The sequence below is a fragment of the Harpia harpyja genome, chromosome 7 (genome assembly GCF_026419915.1).
Source record: "Harpia harpyja isolate bHarHar1 chromosome 7, bHarHar1 primary haplotype, whole genome shotgun sequence".
Lineage (NCBI taxonomy): Eukaryota > Metazoa > Chordata > Aves > Accipitriformes > Accipitridae > Harpia > Harpia harpyja.
This window is the reverse complement of record NC_068946.1, coordinates 15,350,310-15,377,370: the sequence shown is the minus strand read 5'-3', so window position 1 is coordinate 15,377,370 and position 27,061 is coordinate 15,350,310. Positions and strand designations below refer to the sequence as shown.

The window sequence follows — 27,061 nt, the reverse complement described above, 5'->3', positions numbered from 1 at the left end:
TAGCTGATTGTTAGAGCATTACATTATTAGCCAACTCAACAGAATTAAGTCCTCATCATTGCTTAAAAGGCTTTTCCGTTATTATAATCTCATAAATGTAATTCAACTGTTACTCAGCATTGTATACTAACTGCTTCAGTTGTTTGGTGATTTTTGTTGATGCAGCAGAGGGTTGGTTTGTTTAAGCTACAGGAAAAAACCTGCAGGGCTAATCCTCTAGCAACACCTTCAGTTCTACATATCCCCCATCCTTACAGTAAAGCTTTCTTTTCAGTTTTTCATACATGAGACATGACAAAATTTTGGACCAACTATTTCAAGTTTTAAATTATCTTACTTTTACACATCAACTGTATTCCTGCTACTGAAATGGCACATAGCTCATAGTTCAAGCAAACAGGGAGATGCACTTTGCTGTTTAGGCCCAAAGGTAAGTCTGAGTTAAACCATGGCCTTGGTTGGAGATCTACTTTGCAAGTGCATTTGCAGACGCTATCTCCAATCCTCACTTCCTACAGATGCCTTGAATGTGAGGTAAACCACAAAATGCACACAGTCATGAACTGAGCAGCTTATCCTCAAAAAATTTCAGGTTTTAAGAGTGACCTAAATCAACTATACTGGCAAAACTGAGCAAACTTCAGAACCACCACCCCCATCAGTATTGTGTCTTAGGCAAACGGCTAGTACAATGCTTTCTGTATATCTTTCTTTTTACTACCAAAGCTACAATCTGATCTCTTAAAAGCTTCTGATACTTGCTTACCAGGAGTAGTTGATAGATAGGTAGGTATCTCCTTGTGTTTTATTCCAAAATTGTATGATTTTGCTTTACATTTTTTCCAGAAACAAGCATTCTTATTGATTTAGGGTCAGCTCCCAACATTAGTAATCATGCTAATGCTTGCAAGCAAGCTTTTACAAGCACACTGGGTACACTACTTACCAGGGAAAGTCTACAGCAGCTACAAATCAGCTTTTTCTATAGACCCCTTTCCTCACCATCCTGGCTTATGCTTCAAGTCAATATTTCAGCACAGTTTTCATCTATCAGCAATTGTTATGCTAAAACCTGGTGCTAGAATAGCTCTATTTTTAAAGTTGCCCTCCAGAGCATGCCTCACTCAAAGCAGCCTGTCAGAGAAATTCACCCCCAACATTAACAGAGATATACTGAAGTAGTTGATGTCCTTTTGGTTTTTTTTAATATGAGAACAAGCCTAGTAAGACAGATCTACATTATTACAAACTATAATATATACTATTTCCAAAGCCTGCTGAAATTCAAAAGTCAGGAAATTTCCAGAAAAAGGGTTTTGAAATTAATAAAATTATTTTATTTAATTGGTCCGTATTACATTTGGCACAGCCAACTACAGCTGCCACAACCCATGCCTTAAAAAGCTTACCCCATTCTAACATGGGGAATTCCCCTGTAACAAACTTCATTTATCTAGAAGATATCAGACTAATTTCCTGGTGTCTTTAGTTTGGAATGGAAAGTTCACCAAAAAAAGCAAAAGACAGCAAAGACACAAGAAGGCAAGCAAAGCCCAAATTCAAGTGGGTTGTTCAATTTAAGGTAAGTTGAGCTGTTGAACTGAATCCTCCCCTCACTGGAACCTACCCCGAACAGCAACAATTCCTAGTAGTTTAAGATGTTTTCTGCATTTCCAACCAACTCATCCAACCACCTTTTCTACTACCACAGAGCTAGAGAATCCACTAAGAAAATTTGCCCTCAATAATTAATCTCTCATACTAAACTCTTGAGCTGAGAAGGGTGGCTGCAGATGCACCTCACTTTTCTCCTTCCATGCAAAACCAAAAGTACCTTTCTGAATGTGTTTAGGATGTTGGACATCCACCCACCTCCCATTTCAGTTTTCTGCTTATCATCTGCTCTTCCCTGCAAGTATAAGCAGTAATAAAAGCCTGAAACATCCTAAAGATCTCTTTGGCGAACCTCCGTCCATCTCCATCATTAGTTATTAGTGTAAAAGAGGCACGTTACAAGGAAACTCATTGGAAGGTTCTTCTAAGGCAGCAAGGGTAATCAATGAAGTAGTAGCAATCAGTTACTTCAGCACTTAGGCATCACAAGCAGGAACAGAAAAGAGTGTATCATATGAACAGCAAACCAGAGTCCCTTCACATTTTTTCATCCAGGCCACTGCCTGAGTTTCAGATCAAAAGTCAGACACAGCTGATCTGTAAACAAATAAGCAAACTCATCTTAAAGCAACCACCTTCAACATCACCAACTTCATATTTGTAACAAAGCAAAAGGTAACAAGCTTATACAGCTGTCTTAAAATAAGCAAAGACATCGAATTCTTATTGACAACCTTTTCATCTATTGGTGTACTCCCCTTAATACTAAGCATAAGCTGAAAACATTAATTCAGAGTTGAGTATCAGCCTGTTGGCTTTTTTCTTAAATTGTATTTACCAGTGTTTAAAAACAAGCATCTGACATTCTTCTACAGGAATTCTTATTAGTCTTAGGCAAAGGTTTAATAATTATTAGCCTGATTCTGTCATTCCTGCAAAACAAACAAAAAACCCCAGTCAAGTCCAAATTAGTTCTAGTAGTACAGGACTCTCCTGGTATCCTGACTTTTTACATTTCACTTAGCTTACTCAAAGTCAATATAAATTCTTTCCACTGCACAGTTACTAGGCCAAAGTCAAAATGCTTTTCTTCCTGCTCAGCCACAAGAGCTTGCTCTTCATCCCTTTCCCAGAAATCTAATTTAACAATTCTCATAACAACTGCTCAGAGAATGCAAGAACTACTTTCTTTGCAATATTTATTGCAGTTATTATCTTGCAACAGTTGCAGCCAAGTAAGCATCTGACAAAGGCCTAAAAAGTACCATTGTTTTGCTTAAAACCTTCTCTGAGCTACTCAGTCACAATTGATCTCAGACATGACTCAACAGCAAAGGAATTCTGCAGATCCATAAAACCTGATGAAATAAGAGTTAGCTCAAAGTAGCAGCCAGCAGCAAAGTAAGACTGATCACTGCCTCTGATCTGCATAGAGATCATGGTTCATAGGCACCTCCATTTTCTAAACAAGGTTCTGAAGATGTCCAACTTAGTTACGGCTTTGAATGGTAAAGCCTGGTAAACTTATGTAGTGTTATAGTTCAGCCGATAAATAAATGACTCATGTTCAATACTATGTCCTATCCATCCTGCTAAGTCCACAAACAAATCAAACTGAGCCAGAGTTCCAGTTCTGAATGAAATACTTCCACCAGAAAACATTTCTTTTTCTGTTGACAGACAAGCATCAGACCTACTAGCTTGCTAAATATTTCTAGGAAATAATGTAATATTTTGCAGATTTGTTTGTAAAGATAATCACTGCAAGTGATTACAGGGTCAAGCATTTGATCAGACTTAAGCATTCAGTATGCACTGCCTCAAATGCTCACTGTCTGTCTATTTACAAACACCTGGTGATAACTGCCTGTTCTCCTAGACAGAGAGAAATAAAAAAAGATTCTGACCAGCTAGTATTTTCCTTCTAGGTAACTTAAGGAAAAGGTTACATTAAGTTGTTTGACAAATAATGAATATACCAGAGGCAGTTGCCCACAGCTGCAGACCTCGCTGAGAAGAATAGCACCCTGCAGTACCTATCCTTTCCTCACACAGCTTCAGCTGCCATTCAGATCACCTTTAAGCCAGGAGAAACATTTACACATCAGCTCATGTCATTATGAAAATGATACAATTTCAGAGGCTCCAACCACCCCATTTCTAGACCCCACACAGGCATCAAGTTCCTCTTTCAAGCAGGTACCCTTCTGCTATGTAACACAAAGACTATGAGCATTTTCCCCGCTTCAAGGAAAATGCCTGAAAACCAGCTGAAGGGTTGTGTTGAGGTTGGGGGAGTGGTGGTGTTTTGTTTTTTTTAAATAAAGGCTTTAATGCTCAGTCTATAGATGGAGGTGAGGAGACTTCTAGTCATTATTCCCACAGCAAACACCATGTGTCTAACAAAAGCACTGCACAGGGAGGCTGGTTAAGGTTGTTGCAAGCAGAAGAAAGCACAATTATCAGGATGCTCAAAACTTCGAAGCCATTCACCAAGGAGCAGCAGAGACAAACTCCTGACTGCTTTAAATATCAAGACCAATCAGCTTACATAAGAAACTAACTCCGGTATCTGTGGCAGAGATGTGAATCACCAGACTACTTCAAGGGAAGGCTTTAGACCAGCTGAGTACACCAGGGGTGACCACTTTGTGTCCGATTCACAGCCCTTCCCCACTATCAACGCCACACAGCTACACATGCCCGAGGAGACAGTCACCAGTTCTTGTATCACTGAGCTGCTCTTGGCCTTTGACTGTGAGATCAGACCTTGAACGCACAGCTGTTCAGCCACTGTGGGATAGCAGTATACGAGTTCATTCTGGTGACATCTCCAGCTAGCAGATTTAACAGAACTAAGAGAAACCCAAACACACTCAAACCCACCGTGTTAGTCTTTCACCTAACACCCTGTCTTGTTCTCACCCTTTCAAATTACCCAGTTTCATATCAGTGGCTCTGTTCTTTACATCAATCCTTTCCCATTCACTGTCAGTCTCAAATAAACCTCCATTACAAAAAAAAAAGGAAAGTTGTACTCTAAATGTCACATAAAACCTGGGCTGCTACCAAGAAAATTAAACAACCCCCTGCAAGGCTGTGAAATTTTGTAACTGCAGTAATACAGGTAATAGTTGTTCTAGCCAGGTTACACAGAAAGCTAACAGTGCCATAACCCAATCAGTAATCACTTAAAATTATTTTCAAACATAAACCAGTAGCAACCTGCCATCATAATTCTTCACTGTTGTGCATGGCAAATTAAAGTCCAAATTTTGGGGGGCAAACAGAGCAAGTTATTGTGAACTGAAATAAGCTTTCAGTAAGGTCATTCAACTTCCAGGACGTATGCACTTGTACTAAGTCCTACTACATTTTCACCTGTATGCCAACACAAGAGTTCACTTTTGACATGCTGAACCCTTGTCCCACAGGATTAGTACTTGTATTTAATATACATTCAGGCATAGCTACATTGCTTTTAGTTTGCACAGCCCATCCAGTTACTTGAAACTGAACAGAAACCTGAGCACAAGTCAGTCAAGAATTCCTGAGCCTCAACCATGACAGAATTAAACACATAACTTCTACATAATACTTTTTTTTTTTAAAACACATCTTCCAGGGAGTGAAAAGTCCCTTTATTTTCAATTTTAGTAAGTATGTAGCTGCTACTGGCATTTCAAGAACACATGTTCTAAAATTAGCAGAAGCAGTTAATAGCATGCATTTTAAGAAGGCCAACACTCCCTAGCAATAAGATGGAATGTGTTTTCATTAAGCCTCACCTAGAACTTGAGATCCAAGTCATCTGGAAGACGCTTTAATTTAATAGGGAAGAGCATTCTTTACTGAACTGCTCAGGAGTGCTACTAGTCTCTAACAATGCTCATCAGTAAAGATGCACACAAACTGACAAGGTTACTTCTTCAGTGAGACTTCCGTAATACTGTCTGTCAAAGGAGCAGACATGGTGTTCTACTCATACCTCCAAGCCATTTTTCCATTTCCAGACAGTATTAGGCAAAAAGTACCAATAAGAACTAGAATATCTAAATTAACAACTTCTGCAAATCTTGGGCCCATCTTCAAATCTGTTTTTAAAACCAGTACAGCCACACTGGCTATTCAAAAAGAAAAAAAAAAAAATTACACAGCTTAACCAATAGCTACCTGGAAAAAACTCAATAACATCATATAAACAGATTTGTCTGAGACATCCATCACATTCCAAACACCACAAACTCTGTAAGAGAAAACTTCCTCCTGCTTGCGTACTTAGAATATCCAGCGCTAACACATTAGTTAGAAACCAGATTACCTTGTATTTGGCAATACAGAGAACTTTGTTCAAAATTTACAACTCTTCCACCGTCACAACACTTCTGTGCTATGATGCTTTTAGAGTTAAGAGTTTTAGAATATCAACATGATAACCACAAGTTTTAGGAAGGCTACAGCCAGAACAACTAGATGGAAAAAGACTTCACAGAAATGCAGCACAAGAATACAGTATTTGTAGTAGACATACCACAGTTAGCTATATCATTTATCTCCACTGAGCACTTTTACAACAACAACAAAAAAATCTCAATGTGTGATCTGAACCCTCAATATTAGGAAAATAAGGCAAATCAAACTTCCAAGCATTCCTAGCTTTATTGCAAGTAGAACAGCAAAGAAAACTCACTGTTTTACCCTGCCATCCTATGGACTCTGCATTCTGATCACAAGTACTTAACACTTGAAGTTGCTAAGCCCCATGCATTTCAGCCGAAGTCAGCACAAAACCAGCCAATTCCATGTTCTAGATGATGATTATCTTTTACTTACTGCCTGCAGCTGTAGTTACCTTTAAGCTATGCCCACTTTTACTGAATCAGCCACTTAAGGAAATTCACACCAACTGGAATTGTTTCCTTCCAACATTCCTCCTAGCACACAGAGTGATCCGGACATCTCTGGCAGTGCCATTGCTTTGATAACTGGATGTTTATTTCCCAAGGCAATATCATTCCATATATTTTCCTTCCTTTCAGGAGTTTATATTTGCAACAAATTCAAGATACATAGACAGCTTAATTACTGGTGATTGTTGAGCAGCATCGAGAATCTTTCACTAAAGCTTAGTAACTTGTGATACTAATTTAACTGTTATTGAAAACCTGAAAGCATAAATCCTGTGTTATTCACTGAAATACAAGATGACATTTCTTAAAAGCTTAAGATCTGTGTTTTGAACGGGCTTACTGCTCTAACTAGAATATACCAACGCTCACCAGTTATCAAACTACCGCAACACTTCAGTATCAGGTTAGCTAGGAAAAACAAGTACTATGATAACATGAGAAGGTTGATCTACGCTGGCCCATTAGCTTATTTTTTCATTCAGTGAAATTTCCTGACAAATGCTCCCATGGAAAATGTTATGTTGGCAGAATTCTCATCTCTACAGCACTGTATGGTCTTCCACACTCACTGACAGAAGGCAACAGTTACAGAGCAGTCTGATTTTGTAGTACAAACAGACTAGGGGAAGAGGGATTGAGTGCAAGGAGACCTAATCAAGTGTACTTGGTACATGGGCACTCATATACTTTGCCAATTGTCCAATGCAAAACTTAATATTTTGGCCAAAAGCTGTTCCTGTAAGTGCTGCAATTCTCTCAACATTAACAAATTACCACAGCCACCCATTAATTTAAAGATTACTTATATTATCTCATACAAAGCAGTCAACACCGAGCAGCATTAGCATAAGGCAACAATTTGACTTCAGGAATGTGCTTCTCATTTCATTCAAGCCTAGGACACAGTACATATTTACCAAGCTTCAGAAGTGCTTCATTCTTCACTATAGTGGGTGTGAAGTTTGCAACAACCACCCCTTTCTTTTAAAGGTGCCTGTTCTCAACTCACAAGTCCCTAACAAACAACTTGACCATCCTCCAAAAAAGAAACAGCTGCAGATAGTCAAGGTCCATCAAAAGATTAGAGTGATTATGGCTTAGAAGTACTGAAGAGAAAACTTCCTTTCCTTAATATCTGCAGGTATCAACAGATGCTTACAAAAGCCACAAACACTCAAGTTAGCAGTAACTGCAACTGTGCCTCACTATGTTCAGCTCAAAATCCTAAACATCTAGCCAGCATAAATAGACTGTGCCATATCATCTTCAGCAAGAAGAAATTTATCATACAAAAAAGTGCTAGAAACAAAAATTGTGTTTAGCTGCATGACTTGCGTGCAATACAACTCTTAACGGTATTTTAATTTGCACATAGCAAATTAAAAACAATCATAAGGACAATGCATAATAGCCTTTTGGCAAGATTAATTAAAACCTTAGACTGTTGATCATACAAGCAACTCAGGTTCAACATATTTATGGTCAATTGCATATCAGAACATGCATATACCTCCCAGAGAAACAGGTTCAAGTTCGTTAGAGCTTGGAAGTCATTTTACAGCCTACCGCTCAGTTCAGTTGCAGTAGCTTCTGTGCAGCACTCTGCTACCTTGCCCCTGTTGCTTAAGGAAAGCAAGGTTTAGGTGCAGGCCAGCAATCCACTGAGCACAGCCAACAGCCCTCTTGACACCCTAACAAGCTGTCCCAGACCTTGCAGCGCAATCCCACACCCATTCCTGTAACAGCTCTGAAGCCCATTTGAGTCTTAAGTGAGCTTATTCAGCTTGCTATCCTAGTAAAGTAATTACTTATTTTTTTACACTGAGCTGGTTTCTGAAGGGCTAGAACCCATGAAGGGGAGCTGGTGGAGTGGAAGGATTCTCCTCTTTTAGCAACAGCTAATTAATCATTACAGGGTCTCCCACTCTTAAGCTATACTCTCAGAAGACAGCAAAGATATACATCCATTTTTAGCAAGTTTATACTCTGTTGCTCTGCTTTACCAAAAGCCTTTCACATTCCTAGTATTATTTTCAGCTAAATCTGAACTGGGAATCAAGAAGCACATCACCTCATTTTGAATTCAAGTTGAATGGAAGTTGTAATAATTCTAAGGCACAAAGGAGCACAGAAATACAACCCTCAGATTACAAACTTGGCTTGCCTGACTAACCTGAAGAGGCTTTACCCTGCGGGGGTTTTTTTAAGAGAATTTCAGAACAGCTTTTTTTTTTTCCCTTCTCAAGAGACTCTCATAGTACCACAGCAAGTTTATTAATTATTAATCAGGCCTCATCTGCTCAATACATCATTTCCATAAGATTAGCAATTAGACACATGCTACAACATGGCAGCAAATACTGTATTCTTTTCTCAACATAAAGCTTTCACCTCCTAGAGAGGAAACACAGAGCATATGTTAAAATGCTTTGTTTCTTTTTATTCAAGTCAGTTTAGCCACTTGATGAAAAAACACCATGTTACAGTGAACCTCGTGTAAACATGAAAAATCCTCTCTTCCACTTTGAAATTTTGAGTTCTTTACTCAGTTTCAGCTTGATTTGACAGCAGTAGAAGTCTAGAGAACAAAATGCCTAGGAGGAGGGTAGAGAAGAACGTTTAAACTAGTCTTCCAGCTGGAAGAACAGATTCCCAATGTGCACGGCTCCCCTTAGCCTGCCGCTTGTCACTCTGCACACATGCCTTCACACCAGCACACATGCACTTGCTGACACACAGGTAGCTTGGATGCAGCTGCAGCATATGCTGCCTCTTGTTCTGCTAGTGGTTTGGCTTACAGAAGGAAGCACCCAAGAAAGTGGACGAAAAGCACAGGATCCCCAGCATCTTTACAGTGAAGCTCTCTAGGAAGAGGACAGAACCACAAGAAACCCAATATCATCAGTTCTGCCATTCAACAAACTGAAAAATGTGAAGTTACTATTTGACTCCTGCTGAAACCATCTGGTTTGGGCTAATTTGCGTCATTAAATAGGATCAGAAGTAGATTTGATTTTGAATCTCAATTATTTCAATTTTATATCACAATTTGTCATTAGCAAAGTACATATTCCTTCTGACAAACACTACCCTGTCACATTTCACTTGAATGCAACATAAATAAAAGCAACTAGATTTACTGTCACTGTTCTTTTCAAAAAATTAAACACACTACTTTTTATTTTTAAACACTTAACTGCAAATTCATACATTTCCTGACACGTAGATTGAAGATGCAAATTAAACAAAAAAATCTTTGCCTTTAAATCAGATGCTTATTATGATACAGTATATATAAATGTATAAATACAGAAGTCAGTCTTAAAGTTGGCAGTTACAGAGACCAGAAGCAGAACCAGGTCCAGCATCAAAACCCTTCACAGCATCCAAGCAGATGAAAGTGGTAATCCAGAAGCCTTTGGAATTCTCTCAAGTTTTGTCATTTTAGTTTATACCTCAAAGTCTCCCAGGAACAGCTGCTGGTCTTTGAGCATTACGAGAATTTTGCTTTTTTTATTTCCAAAAGCCAACAGCCTGCAACCACCCAAAAAGTTTGCTAAAGTAAAGCAAACGTACACTGAAGCCTCTATATTCCAACCATCACCTACATTTCAATGGCCTGTTTGTCCTGCTTGGAGGCAAACACTAAGAAAAAAATAATTCTTTCAGGTTAGGAAACCACTAACTCTCCCATACCGCAAGTGTATATAGCTATCTTGACCATTAAAATAAATTTTTACAACTTCATAGGAATTAATTATTTTCAAGCTGCGATGGTTAAAAAACAAATCCTGTACTCTCTCCCCAAGTGATGATTCTGCATCTCACATTTCTCATCAGCATAAAAGTTTCTATTAGTCCACCTTTCCAAGGAGAAGATTAAACTTAATACAGTTTTCTCATACACAATTCCCATGCATTCAAATTCCATTTGTTTCCCCTTACTGTTTTTTGTGCTCAAGACAACCACATCTGTATAGAAACTGGTTTAGCAACTGATTCTAACTCCAGGAGCAGTAGCACGCACAGAGTGGGCTTTCAGATCACTCTTGCACGATGTAGAAGTGCTTATGCAGTAGCTTGGCCACAGCATCCAACACACAAAACCCACTTCGGATGCCAACAAATGAGCCACTATCACTATTACAGAGTCAACATTTCCAAGATGCTTACTGGACTATCTTCTAAGACTCAGACTTGATGTTTTGCTTTAAAAGAATGGACTATAATTAGACAAAAGACTTAATTATCACTGTGTTTTATTTGAGTCTGTACAGGATGGTACTACTTCAATAATTTGGCAATACAAGATCTGAAGGACAGTTCATAATCGGTGTTATCACGTTGCCATTGCTGCTGCTTTTTCAGAGCTTTATGGAAAATTAAATCTTCAAATTTAAGCCCACTGCACTCATTCTTGATATTAGCTTTTTATACTTTAATGTTTCAACAAGTGCCTGTTATGCACACAGATAACGCTTTTTCTCAATCCAGACATGATCCTCACAGGAGGCCCACTGAACACCCTAAGAACACAAGGGTGAAATCAACCTGACCAGACAAAGAGTTCACAAGCTAGTAGAGGGGTTTTCTGGCATCCTGTAGTTTTCTCCACACACTATCCCCAGTGAAACCTGTATCTTAATCACTGCCCAGGGAATATGTTCCCCTGAGGTCAGTAAATATCCTCTATCTCTGCTGACATACCTAGCTATGAACAGCCTTTTTATTGACCTGATTAACAAGTTAACAGAGGCAAACAAGAGACTGATACTGAGGGAATAGACACAGTTCATATTTGTGTTACTTACTGTTTTTCAAAACAAAACTGTTCCAGAATTAGCCGGGAAACACATCTCAAAATTCATCTCATCAGATTTAAAACTACATTACTTTCTCTACACATTGAAGCCAGCTTCAGTCTAGTTAGCTTAGGTGTTAACAACACTGACAGCATGCAGCATCAACACAGACTAACCGTCTTGTACACAGTCCCTTAACGAGTCCCACAGTCTGCACCAAGACCTCTGCATTAGCAATAACATTTGCATCCAGGCTGAACAGTTGCCTGCCAGCTCCAATATGCATATACACAAAGTGATATTTACAACCAACATGTAGACAATGGGAAAGAAGTGGCTTTTCAAAAGCATTGCTTTAACATATTACAACAGTCACACAAATAGTGTTGGTTGTTTTGTTTTGGGTTTTTTTAAGCTGTCTCCAAGTCTTTTAAAGTAACTTGCGGAGTAAACTAGATTAAGTACCTCTGATTTATCACAGCAAGTACAATAGCATCTGGAGCCACCTACTGAGTGTTATTAAATATAACTAAACTAAAATACACAAGTCAGGAAGAACAGATTTATACAGCTATGTTCATACCTGTTTGTAGCAGGTTGGGTTTGTGGGGGGTTTTGTGGTTTGTTGTTTTTTTTTTTTTTATATTACAGCCCCGCTGATCGTGTTTTAAAAAGATCTAATCCCATCTGTAACTGGATCTATTTATGTGTATTTGATTTACCTAATGCCTAATGTGTCATCACTGAACAGCTTTTATCAAATATCACCAATTACCTAGTAAGCAATATTCCCATCTGCTGAGTGGAGAAATACTATGAAAACTACACAAAAAAAACAGCTGCAGAATGTCAGATAATCCAGAAGAAATGTATCAACGTTGCACAGTAACAGAGGTTCCTCTGATAGCACCTTTCACTGAAATTAAGGAACACCAGACAACTTTGAAATGCCTCACTTCAGTGCTGCTTTCTTCCAAGATGATGATATTTGTACTCGGGTTTCTAGCAGGTTCAGTGCTGCTTTCTTCCAAGATGATGATATTTGTACTCAGGTTTCTAGCAGGCAGCTGGCTCAGCCTGAGTAAGCCACCTTATCTACATACTAATTAAAAAAAAAAATCTGATACAACACTAGTAGGCTACCTTGCTCTTTACAAATTCTGGCAAAGTTGATTTTTCCCATTTATCTACTGCTTTTTTAAAAAACTATTGGACTGGCCTAGTTAGCAAATCAAGGGATATATAAGTGAGCTTTAATTTTAATAGCATGTCATTACCTAACATCAAGTAATCTCTAAAGGGACATACTTGTACTTTTTAGGTCACTGAGGTATTTTGCCTGTTGCTGTTGACACCCTACATTCAAGTTACAGCCAAACACCAGTATTTAAATGCTTTTTTTTTTCCCTCCAAACTGACGAATTTCTTTCAGATGTCTGTAGTCTCATTGCAGTGCTTACTGGCTTGCTCCCACAGCAAGTCTCAAATTAGAAAACTTCATATTCATTGAAGCATCTAAATCACCTTGAAATATTAGGTTCAAGATAGATTCATGTTCATTTTATCAAACACCTACTCTAATCTAACATGTTACAGAAGCAAAGAGATCCTGCCCAGCTACCCCATTCACACAGACAGCAGCCTGTACAACTCTCAAAACTGAAGTCAGCTATTACTCATCTCTCCTCAAATAGTTCTTTCCTTATTTAAGGAAAGGTAAAAGTAACCTCTTTAGACTATTGCATTCCATAATCTAACATTAAGATTTCCCCTATCAGCCCAGAAATACAAAAGCTTTCCAGCTTACATTACAGTCAATTGGTTTGCACAGTAAGTAAAATACTTAATGCACATTTCCTTTACCAGAATCAGTCAGCCAACATACCCTTATCTCAATACCATTGCATGAATTATCCCCATTTTTTTTCTTATGTTTACCCACTGCAGTTTCTGCTGCGCTTGACTGGCATGTGCGCATCAACACAAATTCAAATGGCACATCATGTCTTTGTTACCTAAAACTGCGCAGTCAAGTTATCATACATTTTCTACCTTTACCATATAGATAATGGTAATGTTCCAGTTTAAGGAGGGGAAAAAAAAAAGCATGCTCTGGAAAAATATTTTTCCAGAGGTTGTTTAAAAAAAGAACAAGACTACATTAAAGCCACCAAAGTTTCCCTATAACATTACAGTGACTAAAATGGACCAGCACTAGTATTAGGCACTTACAAGCAAAACAGGGGCCCCCAATTGTTTATATTTGTATGCTGACCAGTTTTAAAAAACATGTAATGCTCCATTTTAAAAGCTTTTGTCAGATAATTTGGAGATTATTAGCAAGTGAGCAATTAGTACAAGCAGTTCACATCAACTACCACATCAATTAGCATCATAAATCAAACCAGCAACCCTCTAACTGAATTCACTCTATTATGCAAGAAGCAAGATGTTCCAGTAAGCAAAATATTCCCAGAGAAGTACTGTCTTTTTGTAAGTCATGTAGGTCTCCTGACTTAGCTAAAATACTAGCTTTAAAATGCATTAAGCAGTTATGAAGGCAGATGACCACTGTAAATATTTGTCCACCTAACCTGGCTAGAATTGTTACCCAGGTGATTAACACACATCACTTACTTCCCTCTCAGAGGTTACGCACCTATGTATTCAGTGCATCTTTTGCCTCAAGCAAGTTGTGCCCTTTGGGTCAGCCACACCCTACTCAATTTTTCAAGATAAGTCCATAGCAAGATCCTTCCATCCCTAAACTAATGTATTGCTATATATCTAGAGGCTATTAAATGCTGCAATCTCATAGCGGTGAAGTATTTTTGAAGCTTAATTAATGCAGGTTAAAATTAGAATCTTATTTTGCATGAGAAAAGTAATGAAATGGACTAAATAGATGAGTTGCCACAGGGTACAGGAATAGTTTTCCACAGTTTGTTTCTATGCCTTCCTGCTTTCATTTACTCAACTCCAAGGGTGAACTTAGAGACTCATGTTCAAGTAACGGAATTGCCATAAAAAAGTGAGAAACGACTATAGGAAAGTGCCACATGCACTAACACTGCAGCTATAGATTTTCTTCATATTCAGAGCATACCAGTAGCATTGCCAATTTTTACCATTTCATACAATGCAAAGCAGCTACCTATCGCTGTCACCATCCTGTGCAGAGGGGTCAGAAGCTTGCCCAGAGACCCACAGAAATCTTTCAACCCCAAGCTCAAACAGCAATCTAAAATTTTCTAGGAGCAATGTATTTTGAGGGAAAACTATTACTCGCCTTTATTCACAGTACCAAAAAAGAAAACAATCCTATGAAGACTTTAGCGTGTATTGAAAATATTAACAAAGTGTCACTATAAAAGCACTTTTAAACTCTGCTACATCATTGACTTCATGAAAGCAAAGGAACATTCTTTTCTTTCACTGTCATTATTTATTAGTTTTGACAGTTGACACTTGTATTGCCAAGGGTACAAGTACTAATACCTTCTAGCCAGAAACAGAGATGGTGCGATTAATAACAAAATTATTTGTAACTGCTTTATCAGAATTCTCAGTATCACATGCCCATATCTATTGATATCTTCCAAGCTATCATTCTAGTTTTAGTGCTAAACAGTGAAGTTATCCAAATAAGATATATATAGCCCATCTTTCTCTCAAGAACTGGATACCTGTTTTATAATATGCCTCCAACAGTAGCTAGAACAACAGATATGAAGCTGTATGCCAATTTAGCAATCATGCACATCTCCTATCTCTGACTTTCACTTATTTATCAGGCCCAGTTTGTCACATTAGTCCAACATCAGGCCACCTTCACCTGAACATAAATGCCTACCAGGTCTACAGATGATTGTGAGCAGTACACAGTTTACTGTGACAGAAGTATCAGTTATTATTTAACCTCTCCACATCATGAAGCACTTAGTCACTAAAGCCTAACTCATACCATTGCATTAGGTTTACAAAAGAAGAGACATCAATATTCCAATCTAAGAATCCAACAGCAGCTCAATTACTCCTTACTATTCCAATGTTTCTAAAGGCTTAGTTTTCAAGAGATCTTTTGCATCCTGCAGTCAGCTCAACACTTCAGAAGCACTACAGGTAGTTTAGTAGGCCAAGTTCACGACAAAAAATGTCGTAGGTTCCTACTGCTATAGTTGACTTTCTGCTACTCTTCACTGCATTAGCATGTTACAACAGCTGCCACAGGAAGGGAGATAGATCACTGGATTTTTGGCTTTGTGACATTAAAATTATTATAAAGCTTCAAGCTACCTCAAGCAATTTCACTGAATGACTAATTCTGGCTCTAACGCGGTAGAAAGCAGGGGCAGAAAAAGGACCATTCAATTAACTTGCACCCTCTAACCTAGTTCAAACCACCAGATTTAAACTGCAAAGCCACAATCATTTCTATGCTTTGAGAACACTTTTAGATCCTTTCTATAAAGGAGTTATGAAGCTCTAACATTTCCATCTCTAAGTATCTGCAGAAGTGTATTTAAGATTATTTCCTGGACCTGGAGACCTACCTGGAGATTTCTCTCAACTTCATGCTTTATAAATCCATGCACAGCCTTAGATGTCTCAATCTCCTTCCCCACTTCCCCAGTTAGGGAGAGTTTTCCTGAGTTTGGCTGGTATCTTTGAGGAAATTCACTGCTGGATGAAAAACAGCATCTATCAAAACACTGTCTTATCACTTACAGAAAGGTCACCCCTCCTGAGAGAAGCTATAATGAAGGGTTCCACAAATACTAAAACAAAAAGAAAAGAAATAACATGCCTTCGACCCGTCCACCGAAACTTTCAAGTCCAAAACCAGATTATGCTATCCAGGCACAAAATTCCTCACCTGTCCACACACTGGCCATCTCCACTCTACCCTTCAGGTACACGCATAACAGAACTTGAGGATATCTTCAGTTCATGAACTTTATTATCCCAGCAATGCAGTTTTGATCAGACACCTGCTAACTATTCCAGGCCTTAAGGCTTCCACTCCCCTTAACACTGACTCCGTGGAGAGGAACAGGCTCCGACAGCACAGAACACAGAAGCATATTGATGATTTTATTCCTGCACTAGATGACCATTTCAGTATCCTAAGATTGCTGGGTCCATTTGTATCATACTCCAATGAGAACACAGGTGATCCTACATTCAAATGCAACTACTTTCATGTGTCACTAGTGGGTAATGACATCTACTGCCCAGTGCTATGCTGCAGTTACCCTAAGAACTACTATTCTGTGTATGAGTTGTCTTTCAATAACAAAACATTCCATAAGAAATATAAAAATGCAAAGCAAGCGTATTTAGATAGGCAGCTGAAGCCTAACATCTAAAGTCTTCCTGCTACACTTGCTTTCCATGTGCGTACAAATTCATACCCCAGCCACCTCCTTATTTAAGGTCTCCAGACATCAGTCTTGGGTTATTGACCAAGTGACACATAAAGCCTTGCTTGTGGTTCATGACTAGTTAACTCAGATACACAAGCATTTGCAAAGTTAAGTGGTATACATTTAAATGACTGCTGTCTGGGCACCCAGAGTGCCACGCTTTTAGCATGTTTTGTCTAGAGAACACAGTTGCTGTGATACCTAAAAGACAGGCTTCCTGGCTGCCCTCCTGAACATGGGAAGTTGAAGTAGCAGATAATGGAAATAACGCATTCATACACTATTGTATCTGTTTAACGAAGTCGTGAGAGTAAGTAACAGGATGCTACAAAATCCTGCAACAGTGACTATTTTGCTGTATCCTCCTTCTGGTTATGTTACTGAAAAATACAGCTGCAAAGTATAGATATAGTGGTATAAATTAATAGAAAATTTACTAACAGTAAGACCTTCATCTGCAGCTTTAGTTTAACAGAAAATGTAAGCACTACCAAGTTCAAGTCAAAGTGGATTTTCCTACAGGTTTCAAGTTAAATTGCGTCGAGCATTGATTTGGCCTAGGCTATAAACAGTCCTTCAATCCCTTCAAAATGATGCAAAAAAAAAAAAAAGATTAAATATTTGCGTCTGAAGCTTCTCATAAATAAATACAAAGCAATACAGCTAAAGCCATAGATTCAGTTCCAGTATTCTTAAGAGTCACTTTGCTTGCCTGTACTCTTCTTAAGTGCAGAACGGGAAATTACCAAACAAAATAGCTGTCTAATCATTAGGTTTACATTTATTATCCAAATATGTAAACAAATAAAGCTACTAAACAAGACACTGAAATTACACGTTTCACACACATCAATCCTGTGGTTCTAGTACTTTCATCCTTAAGTGGTTAACTGAAGCTTACTTAAGCAACAGGAAGAAAAAAAATGAAAAAACAGTAAGTCACTCACTGGGTTAGAAATGCCCTGCCATCTTAACATCCTTTCATTTGTACCATTATACAGGCTCCAGTTACCATATCAGTCAGAATCCTGAAATGGCATTAATGAGGTTGAATGTGCACATACTGATTAAGTAACACATCTGCATCCATGCACCTTAAAAAAAAAAAAAAAAAAAAAGACCTTAAATACTTCCAGAGAGCTTTGGAATTGCCAGCTGCCCACAATGGACTCGCTACCAACAAGGGAACCTGACAACTCCTCTGTTTCCACCTTGGAATTAGAAATTTAAAACAAACTTTCTAAGTCATAGATCCCTTGTAGCCCAAATACATTTAAGTGAGACAGCACTGTTACCTTATTTCTAACAGTAGTCACAAGATTCATGCAGCATTTACAACCTTATCACAATTACAACAGAAGTACAAATTAATTGCAAACAACTTTGGATCAAAAGCTCTGTCCAGAAGACTAAGTAGTAGTTGAACAGTCTTTCCATATAGACAGAATTGAAGTGTTCTTGATTTTATAAAATCCTTGTAAAAGTTTAACCTCATCACTCAAAAAGCTATTCACTGCCCTGTACCCACACACTGGAGAGTCTGACTGCAGCTGAACTGTATCTTCGCACTGCATTTAAACACGAGATTTAAGACAGCAACAAGGTTCAATATCAATGACTTAGAACTCCAAACATATGAACATGAGCATTGTTAGTAGAGCGCCAAGTATAACATGACAAGTAAGTGAAATGCCTGATAATTAGCACACTAGAAAATACTAAATTAGCTCTTCCGTTTTGACTCTTTCCATTGGACTCTCTCCAGTGTGCTCATGTCTCTCTTGTCCTGGAGAGCCTAGAACCGGACAGAGTACTCCAGGTGGCCTCACCAGTGCCAAGTAGGAATTTATATTGAAACAAACAAACAAACAAAAAAACCCAAACCAAAACACACAAAAAAAATAGAACAGCCCCCAAAACACACCTCACCAAGGCCAGGCATGGGGGGAGGGACCCAGGCACCCAGGCCAAGCAGCTCTCCTGCACAGGAATAGGCACAACTCATCACACCAGTGTTCTCAGCCTGTTGCAGGGGTGGGGAGGCTCCCAGTACCGTCCCCAAACCAAACTTGTCTGAGCCTCCTGCTCCAAGTCAGTGCCCCACTATTTGGGGTCTTTGCCCTTCCTCTGTTCTTCCCACTCGTGCCCAGGCAGTGGCCCCTGCAGGGCACCCGCCCACCCTCACCATGGGGGTCCATGCATACATCTCTCTCTATATACAGATGACATCCATGAAACCATATCCAAGTCCTGATGGTACAGAATTCCCAGAAGTCTTTAAATCAAAAATTAACAGCATCTCATAACTTGTCCACATCTGGCACTGTTTTTGGTCAATTATTTCACGGTACGAAGACAACTGAGTATACAAAAGAGAAGTTTAGCCACAGTTCTCCCTGCATATAGGTGACATGAAGTACAAACAGTGCTTAAAGGTAGTCAAGGACAAAAACTAATATTGCAGAAGGCAAATCTCTTATTCCCTCAGATGTTAGTATTATCAAAACTATTTAATACAGTACTTTCTCTTTCAGACTAGGGGAATTTTATCCACTGTAGATTACTAAGTAATCATTTTAGATTTTTTTCACAAATTATGTAAAGCTATGTGTATAAAGGTCAGAAAGAATACCCTTAACATAAAAACTAACAATTGCAGAAACGGATGTTTGAAATGCATTGTCAGCAGAAGGTCACACAGTTGAGATGCAACCAAGTTCTCCATTTCAGCTACATTTTTGGAGCTTACATTATCTTTTCTTCAAAGATTTGCTAAAAATATCAACACTGCCATTTACCTTGCTTATTGGTAAGGACAAAACCAATTCCCAGTTGTGATGCAGTGGAGAACAGAGTACTCCAAAGGTCTGAGGAGAAGTTCTTCATCTGTCTGCCACTATTCCTAATCTCCACTATTCTCCCAAAAAAGTGGGATTCCTAATTTCACTTATGACTGTCAGAATACAGTATGTTTGTAAGCGCATCCCTTAATACTTGCAATTAATAAAATACATTGTATTCCCACATCAGTTTTCACCACGTGATCCAAGAGTCAAACCACTTTCTTCAGGTCGTAAAGTTAAGACTAAGACTATGGATACCTCAGGTGTCAGATAATATACCTTATTAGAAAATAAGTCTTGTGAAGACACTTAGCTTAAGCACCTATGTCACCTTTAGGAAACTGAAATTAAAGTACAACGCAGAACATAAACACAGCAACCAATGTTACAAGGTCCATTTCCTTTTCCGAAGCGCCTGAGATGAGCCAAAGTGAATCAAATGTCCAATCTGCTGCATTGCTGAGTGCCACCTCTTCTTAGGGAGTAAGACTCATTTGCCAATTTAAACAGAAATAAAAACAGTGATCTGTATACACAGCAGCATGAACTCTTGTTTCAGCATTATTGCATGCTGCTTTAAACTAATCCCCCAAAGCAAACGGTGGGAGAAGCCCGGCACACTCTCTGAAGAACCTAAAGCCTCACAACACATTTGTTCCAACAACATCAGTTGATCCACAGCATGTATCCTCCTTTGCCTCAGGAAAAAAGTTATCCTCAAAAGTTAATGGTTTAAGGTTTTCCTCTCGATTTGTAACTTTTATGCACTCACTCAAACGTATCTGATATTTAATCATGCAGCTTTTGCTGAGAATAGCAACAAAGCATGTAACAAAGTCCAAAAGGACAGTCAGTTCGACTCAGCGTTAAGATATTCTGGTAACTTAAGACACAACTATCAAACCTAACTTTTTGTTTACCATGCAAGCAAAGTTAAGGACAAGAATTCGAATTTTCTTGGTTACTCATATGCTGAAGTCTACCACCTTCCACATTAAAAAGAAACGTCCTTCCATTTCGATACTAGCCCCCAAAACTAGAAAATAGGCACTGCATTTCATCAATTTGTCCACACTGAAGGTCTACAAACAGCAAGATGGAATGCTACCTTCTAGCTATGTTAACGCACAACTCAGTAAACCAAGTCGCATGTACACAACCAGCGGAAAAAGGCATTAAGAGACTTGCTCCAAACATATTGCACTGGCTCTTACAGGCAACGATCATTGCCCAAGTCAATACTTATTGTGTATACGTAAGCTCAGAACTCACCTAGATGCACTAATGCACTAAGTATAGATAGCGTGTTCAGATTCCCTACAACTGAATCACAAAAATTTAATCCCCCAGCAAACAAACAAAAAAAGCATATTTCCAGCATGCTCTATTGTTGCCCTCTCTCCAGAAATCTGCAACAAGATGGCTGTTCGGAGAATCAGTTTTATCATTTCAAATTATATAGTTTGATCCACAGTTCAAAAAGGCACAACAATAACAAAAGCTTGAATGGGGTGATTGCTATTAAGGTTTCAAGATGCAATTGTCTTATGCAATACTTGGGTTTTTTCCAGCTTTGGTCATTTATGCCTAAAGGTCTGAACTGTACCATCATTCTTTCAATGTACTGAAATAATACAACATATACCCCAACTCCCCTCCTCGAGAGCTTGACTTAATTATTTACTTGCATGGAGGTACCCAGATGCTGGATCTCCCAAGTCTGTTTCAACAAAATAGCTAAGTAAAAGGAGTGACTGCTATTCAAATAGTTTTCGGAATGACTATCATGATTTCCACTGTGCAGCTTGATACAATTCTTTGCCAAGCCTTATACTACAATCAGCCTTTGCTCCTATGATTCTATTTGTACACCTGCAGAAAGGCTCACGTGATTAAGAAGAGGCTAGTATACAGCTGTGATTCACCTTCACCTTATCACTAAGCTGGCAAGAAAAGTCAACTAATAATGATACTCCTTCCATAACAGGGAGCCAAAGAAGATTGATCATTGACATGCCTGCTATGTTTCTATCATCAAGCAGGAGAGAACAGGTATGTTAAGCAGGAAAAACAGCTGTAGTCTTATATTTCACAACAGAAAACAATGCTTTTACAGTACATTCATTTTTCAACTTGTCTCATAGACTTCAGTAGCAACAGAAGTGTTCAAATACTATTGTTATCTCAGCTCCCAAATTGAGCATAACTTCTCCTGTAAGATGTAGTCCTACGATAGCACTGCCCCCCCCAACATACCTGATACCATCATTTAAGGAGATGCAAAGTTAGAGGGCCCCAAGAAAAGAATGGCCACAACAGGTAATAACACCAAAGTGGATTCCCACATCTGTTAATGGCAGATGCCTCTAATGCGTATGCACTTCAAGAGTTTTAGCTCCATCCTAAATTACTTAATTTTCAAAAAACAGTACTTTTAAAAGTGACTGAAGGAAAAAAAAAACCCAAAGTTTATACCTTCTGCCATTTTCTCTCTCCCACCCACCCATTCCCCCAGTGCATCAGGATCTTTTCACTGCCCCAAAGAAGTAATTTCCAAGTGTACAGATTTGATATTTTCTCTAAGACTTAGGTTATTTCTGAATACTTAATAATCATAATTTCAAAACTCAAACTAGCATTCACAACACACTTTTCAAATTTTTTTTTTTTTTAACAGGAAAGTTAAAATAGAAATCACAAAATGTGCTGGAACACAGCAATTCATCATTGAATAATGTCTGGTATGGCATCCGTAAGAATTAAAACAACAATCTCCCCTTAGATTAATAAATACATAAATAAAATCAGATCTCCTATTCATTCAGGGAGAGGAAATAAAAAAAAAAAACCATACACAGACTCCAGGGAACATCTTGAAATTACTCTCAATGCACACTGAAACCGGTACCTTAAGCCTCATCACTAGGGCTTTGTTTTGCTAGTACAGGATTCAAGATATTTCCCAGTTAGGAAAATCTGCCCGAACCCCACGGTGAAGCAGAATCTGTTTTGATGGGCTTGCCACTGCATAAAAGGATAGCAACTATTTCAGATGCTTAACACTTGCTGCATTAGCATCTGTCAGTAATAAGTATATTAGCAAAAGTGTTTTTATAGACTATTCACCAAGATGACATTGACATTGTTAGATTGTTTTAAAATCCCTTCATAAAGGATTAAAAATTAAATTTTTCACCATCTTTCCTTGGTTTTGCATCATTCTTAAAGTTTTATAACAATATAAAGCTATTCTCCGTCTGGATGATAGAAACTGGTACTGACATATTCAGCTATTACCCACCCTTACATATCTACATGTACACTTTAAGATCACCATACCTTGAAACCCCAAGACATTTCCAGCAATTTAAAGACTGCTGAAGTCAATCCACGTCATCTTCTCTCCATTTCTAAGCACACAACATACTTGATATAAGACCTGTTCAATATTGCTCAAGTACTGATGTATCTACTGGTAGAACTAAGCTCATGAACTACAGAACATGTGAAGACAGTTTTTACTACAGTTAACAGTCTAAATGACAACACCTAAAATTGTTTGGCTACTTAGTATTAATTTCATACAAAGAAAATAGAATGGAAGTATATGCTTTTAAAGTGTTGACTTTGTAACTCTGTGAAATTCAAGAGCCTGAAAGTAACCAACTTTTAGCATTTTTATCCAGTGAGGAAAAGCTAATGAACTAGTATCAGAGAGAACTGTTTTACCCAGTATCACATCTAACTTAGAATAATACAAGGAAAGAAATCTCTGTGCAAAAAACATCAACATGTCAATTTAGGACCCAATTTAGGAATGTTTAGCAGTTGCTCTCTTCAGACTAGATACAACTGATGTACTTGAATATAAATAATTGCTGCAGCTGAAAGGCCAGTTTTCATTTCACATTATTTCAACAGTCATTGATCCAGCAAGTACGTCCAGGCACTCCTATAATAGAACTCAAAACCTAAAAAGAAAGAGGGTTTACATTGCCAATAAAAATCCAAAGTGTTGGGAAGACAGTGCTGCTCTATATTGAAAAGAAAATTCTGAGAGTAAGTAAGTAATAGTGTCTCTACTTCACTGAAATAAGTCTGAAATTGCTTTAGCTTCTATGTTCTCCTCCAGATCTGTCAAACCTCTCTTGATCAGGAAAGGTCATTATTTGAGCTGTTCAAGGAGCACATGTTGGTTGGAGTTACAGTCTAAAGCAGCCTGAACTAATGAGACTATGTTCTTTTCTTTAAAGGGTACAGTTCTCATTCCACTGGAAGGAACTATTTCAGCAAAAAGTTACTTAGTATTTTCTCATGCCAGGAACATGCCAACCACACCACGATTCCTGGCAGTCAGTGAAAAAGCCCAGTACCTCGAACTCAAAAGGTTTTGTGATTCGGGGAGTACCATTACAACACTCAACTCTGCAGCAAAATTGGACTATGACAGCCGCAAAACAAATGACTATTTCTAAGTTCTTCCTACACGCAGTATGGCATTGCCACAAAGGTTTAAAAGTTGGTATCAGCAAGAAATAGTTAGATGAAGGAGGCTTACCAAAAATACAACCTGGCAGAGTTGTAACCTAAAAGAGCAAGTTGTTATTTTTTTAAGTATATGCAACTTTTAGTATTTGTTAGTTGAAGAGCCCTCAGAACAGAAAAGACTTAAAAATATACACTTTTTCTAGATAAATCTTTCCCATGAATCAGACCTGCTGGTTTCATGACTCAGTGTCCAATGCAAGTTAGACAGCAAATTGTCTACAAAAATTTTACTCATCAGCTCTGCTTTTGAAACACATTTGCAGGCTGCTATTTTAGTTTTAAAGTCCTCGTGATTGACAAACGAACTGAGCTACAGTTAGGTAACACAAATCATTAATACATGAAAAGACTAACATAAGTCACATGCTATGAAGATAACTACGTACAGTGCTTCACATCTTCCTCCCACCTCAACACAAACTTGGCTGCCCCACCATATCCCAAGCATCTTATTCAAGAAACATATTTATACCACATAAACATGTATTAATTACCACTTAACAAACAAATAAATATTCTGCTGAAGGCATGATCTATCCCACAGAAATCCAAACACCAGTAGCACTCAAAGGAAGAGTGGTGCCTGTGCTGTATCCTTCCCACAATCCGTAAGTTTCCATCTCTTCAGCGAAAGAGGAGAGCAAAGGGGAAGGACTCCCAGGAGGGGACAACCCAGACTCCAAGAAGCCGACAACCACACACCATAATTTCAATAAAGTGACTAATACAACAGAGAATATGCACAGAACTCTGCCACATACTTAGTCGGATGCAGAGACTTAGCCGTGGACTAGGTTCTTTAATAGAGTGACAGGCACTGCCAGTCACAGTGACTTGCTATACAAGACACTAAAAGGGAGCGGTGGGGGGTTCCTCCCACCACCCATAAAATGTTAACAGTACTAAACATGACGTCTGTCTATTCAAGCTGCACTGCTTAAGAGTCAGACGAATAATGCACTCTTTTGAGTAACAATCTCAATAGCAGCTTTTCCCTCAGGACTTTTTTATTACATATAATTTAAGGACAAGATAGGCTAACAACACAAGATGGTTTTAAGCAGCTCTCTATTTCAGCTGCTGTACATCATACTCTGCAAGCTTGAATCCCTTCCAGAATAGTGGCAGACTATTTCAATTGCAAAAGCACAGAATACAAAGCTTAGTAAGTTGTCATGCAAAATAACTCAAAAATTTCTTCTTAAAATACATGTTCTTGGCTAATACTGTTTGCTCTTTTTAACTCCAGTGACAGTGAAGAAAAATATCTGCAGACTTCCCAACACTGGCAATTTTTTTCCTTATTTTGCACATCCTAAGCAGTTCAGGAGTCTCTGTAGGGCTCCTTCGGTGATAGATGCATATAAACCTAAGCTTAGAAGACTGTTATCTCCATCTTGCCTTCAAACCTGTTTTTACCCGGCTGCATAGACAGGCTACCGCTCTGTAATCCAGTTGTACATCTTGCTCACCCACTCTACCACTACTAAAGCTGAACCCCTGCTTAACGCCTCCATCAAAAACTGCATGGAGCACCGAAGAAAAACTCATTTTCTCTGACCCTCCTGGCAGGCAAAGCGAGCATCACCCTTCCCACCTTGACCCAGTCCTAACACGATCGCTGCTCTGTCTGCACACCAGCAGCAGGCAAGAAGCAAAACAACTTCTCCCCGCAGCGCCGGGTGCCCCTGTCCAGCCCCGCTCTCAACAAATTCGCCTCCCGCTTATGCCTGTGAAGGACACCCACACCGGGGGGCCACCCTGGGCATTCAGCGCAGAGGCACCGATGGGGACCACGCCAAGAGACACCCTCCCCGCCCCCCCAAAAAAAGCCTGCCACGGGGAGATGGAGGAAGGGAAGGCAGCCAGGAAGGTGCAGGCAGCTGCTCCCAGTGAGCCCGCCAGTGCCCTGCATGCAGGGCCACGGGCTGCGGGGGGAGCGGGGGGGGGGGGGCCGCCGCCTGCCCCTCTCCCCGCCGCGACGGAGCCGCCGGCTCACCTTCGATGGCGATGACATGCTCGCGGATCTGGTTCTGCAGCACCGGCTCCTCCACCCGCTCCAGCAGCTCGTAGATGGAGTAGATGTTGGGGTGCACCGACTCGAAGCGCTGGATCTCGGCCCGGATGGCTGCCGAGTTGGCCAGCTGCTGCTGGTAGTTCATGGCGCGGCCGCTCCCCTCCGCCGCCGCCGCCGCCCGCTCCGCTCCGGCGCCTTCCCCCGTCCCTCCCCTCCTCACCGAGAGCCCCGCGCGGGTCGGCGGGCGGCGGCGGCGGGGGGAGGCGGGGCGCGCAGGGGGCGAGCCCCGGCCGCCGCCGCCTCACTCACCGGACCCCCCCCGCCGCCCGCCCCGGGCCGGCCCGGCCCGGCAGCAGCCCTTCGCCTCGCAGCCCGCAAGGGGCGCCGCCGCCGCCGCTTCTCCGCCCGCTGTCACTTCATCGCGGCGACGGGGCAAGGCAAGCCGGCCGCCCCCGGCCCCATGGAGGGCGGCAGCGCGCCGGCCGCCGCTGAGCTCCCTCCCGGCCCCCGCCGCCGCCTCAACTCCGCAGCGGCGGCCGGTCCCGCCGCCCCCCGCGCGCGCGCCGACAGCCAATGGCCGGCCCCTCCTCAGCCTCGCGCCCCCGGCCCAGCCTCGCTCTCGTGCCCGGCGCCCCGCGCGCGGCGGCGGATGGTGGCGGCGGCGCACGCGGCCCCGCTCCCACCGGGACGGTCCGTCTCCCACACACACACCACACCACCCCCACCCTCCCGCGCGCTCGCCCCACTACACCACCCCCCCCCCCCCCCACGTCCTTCTCCTCTGCCCGCTTCACGCTCACGCAAGCCACGCCCCCGCGTTACGTCACCGCGCAGGCCGCTGGCCACGCCCCGCACAGCCCCTCCTCGCCCGCACCGTGCCCGCCGCGGGGCACGCTGGGAA

At 40.3% G+C, this 27,061-nt stretch overlaps 1 protein-coding gene across 4 annotated transcripts in view; it reads right to left on the bottom strand.

Annotated features, from left to right (window-relative positions):
• The window catches only part of AGAP1 (ArfGAP with GTPase domain, ankyrin repeat and PH domain 1), a 402,057-nt gene extending 375,196 nt beyond the window's left edge, over positions 1–26,861 (bottom strand). For all 4 annotated transcript variants that reach the window (XM_052791201.1, XM_052791202.1, XM_052791204.1 and 1 more), the window contains exon 1: positions 26,143–26,861. In XM_052791201.1, coding sequence (XP_052647161.1) covers positions 26,143–26,305 — 163 coding nt within the window. In that variant the 5' untranslated portion in view covers positions 26,306–26,861. The remainder of the gene's footprint in view (positions 1–26,142) is intronic.
• Between the last annotated feature and the right edge of the window lie 200 nt (positions 26,862–27,061).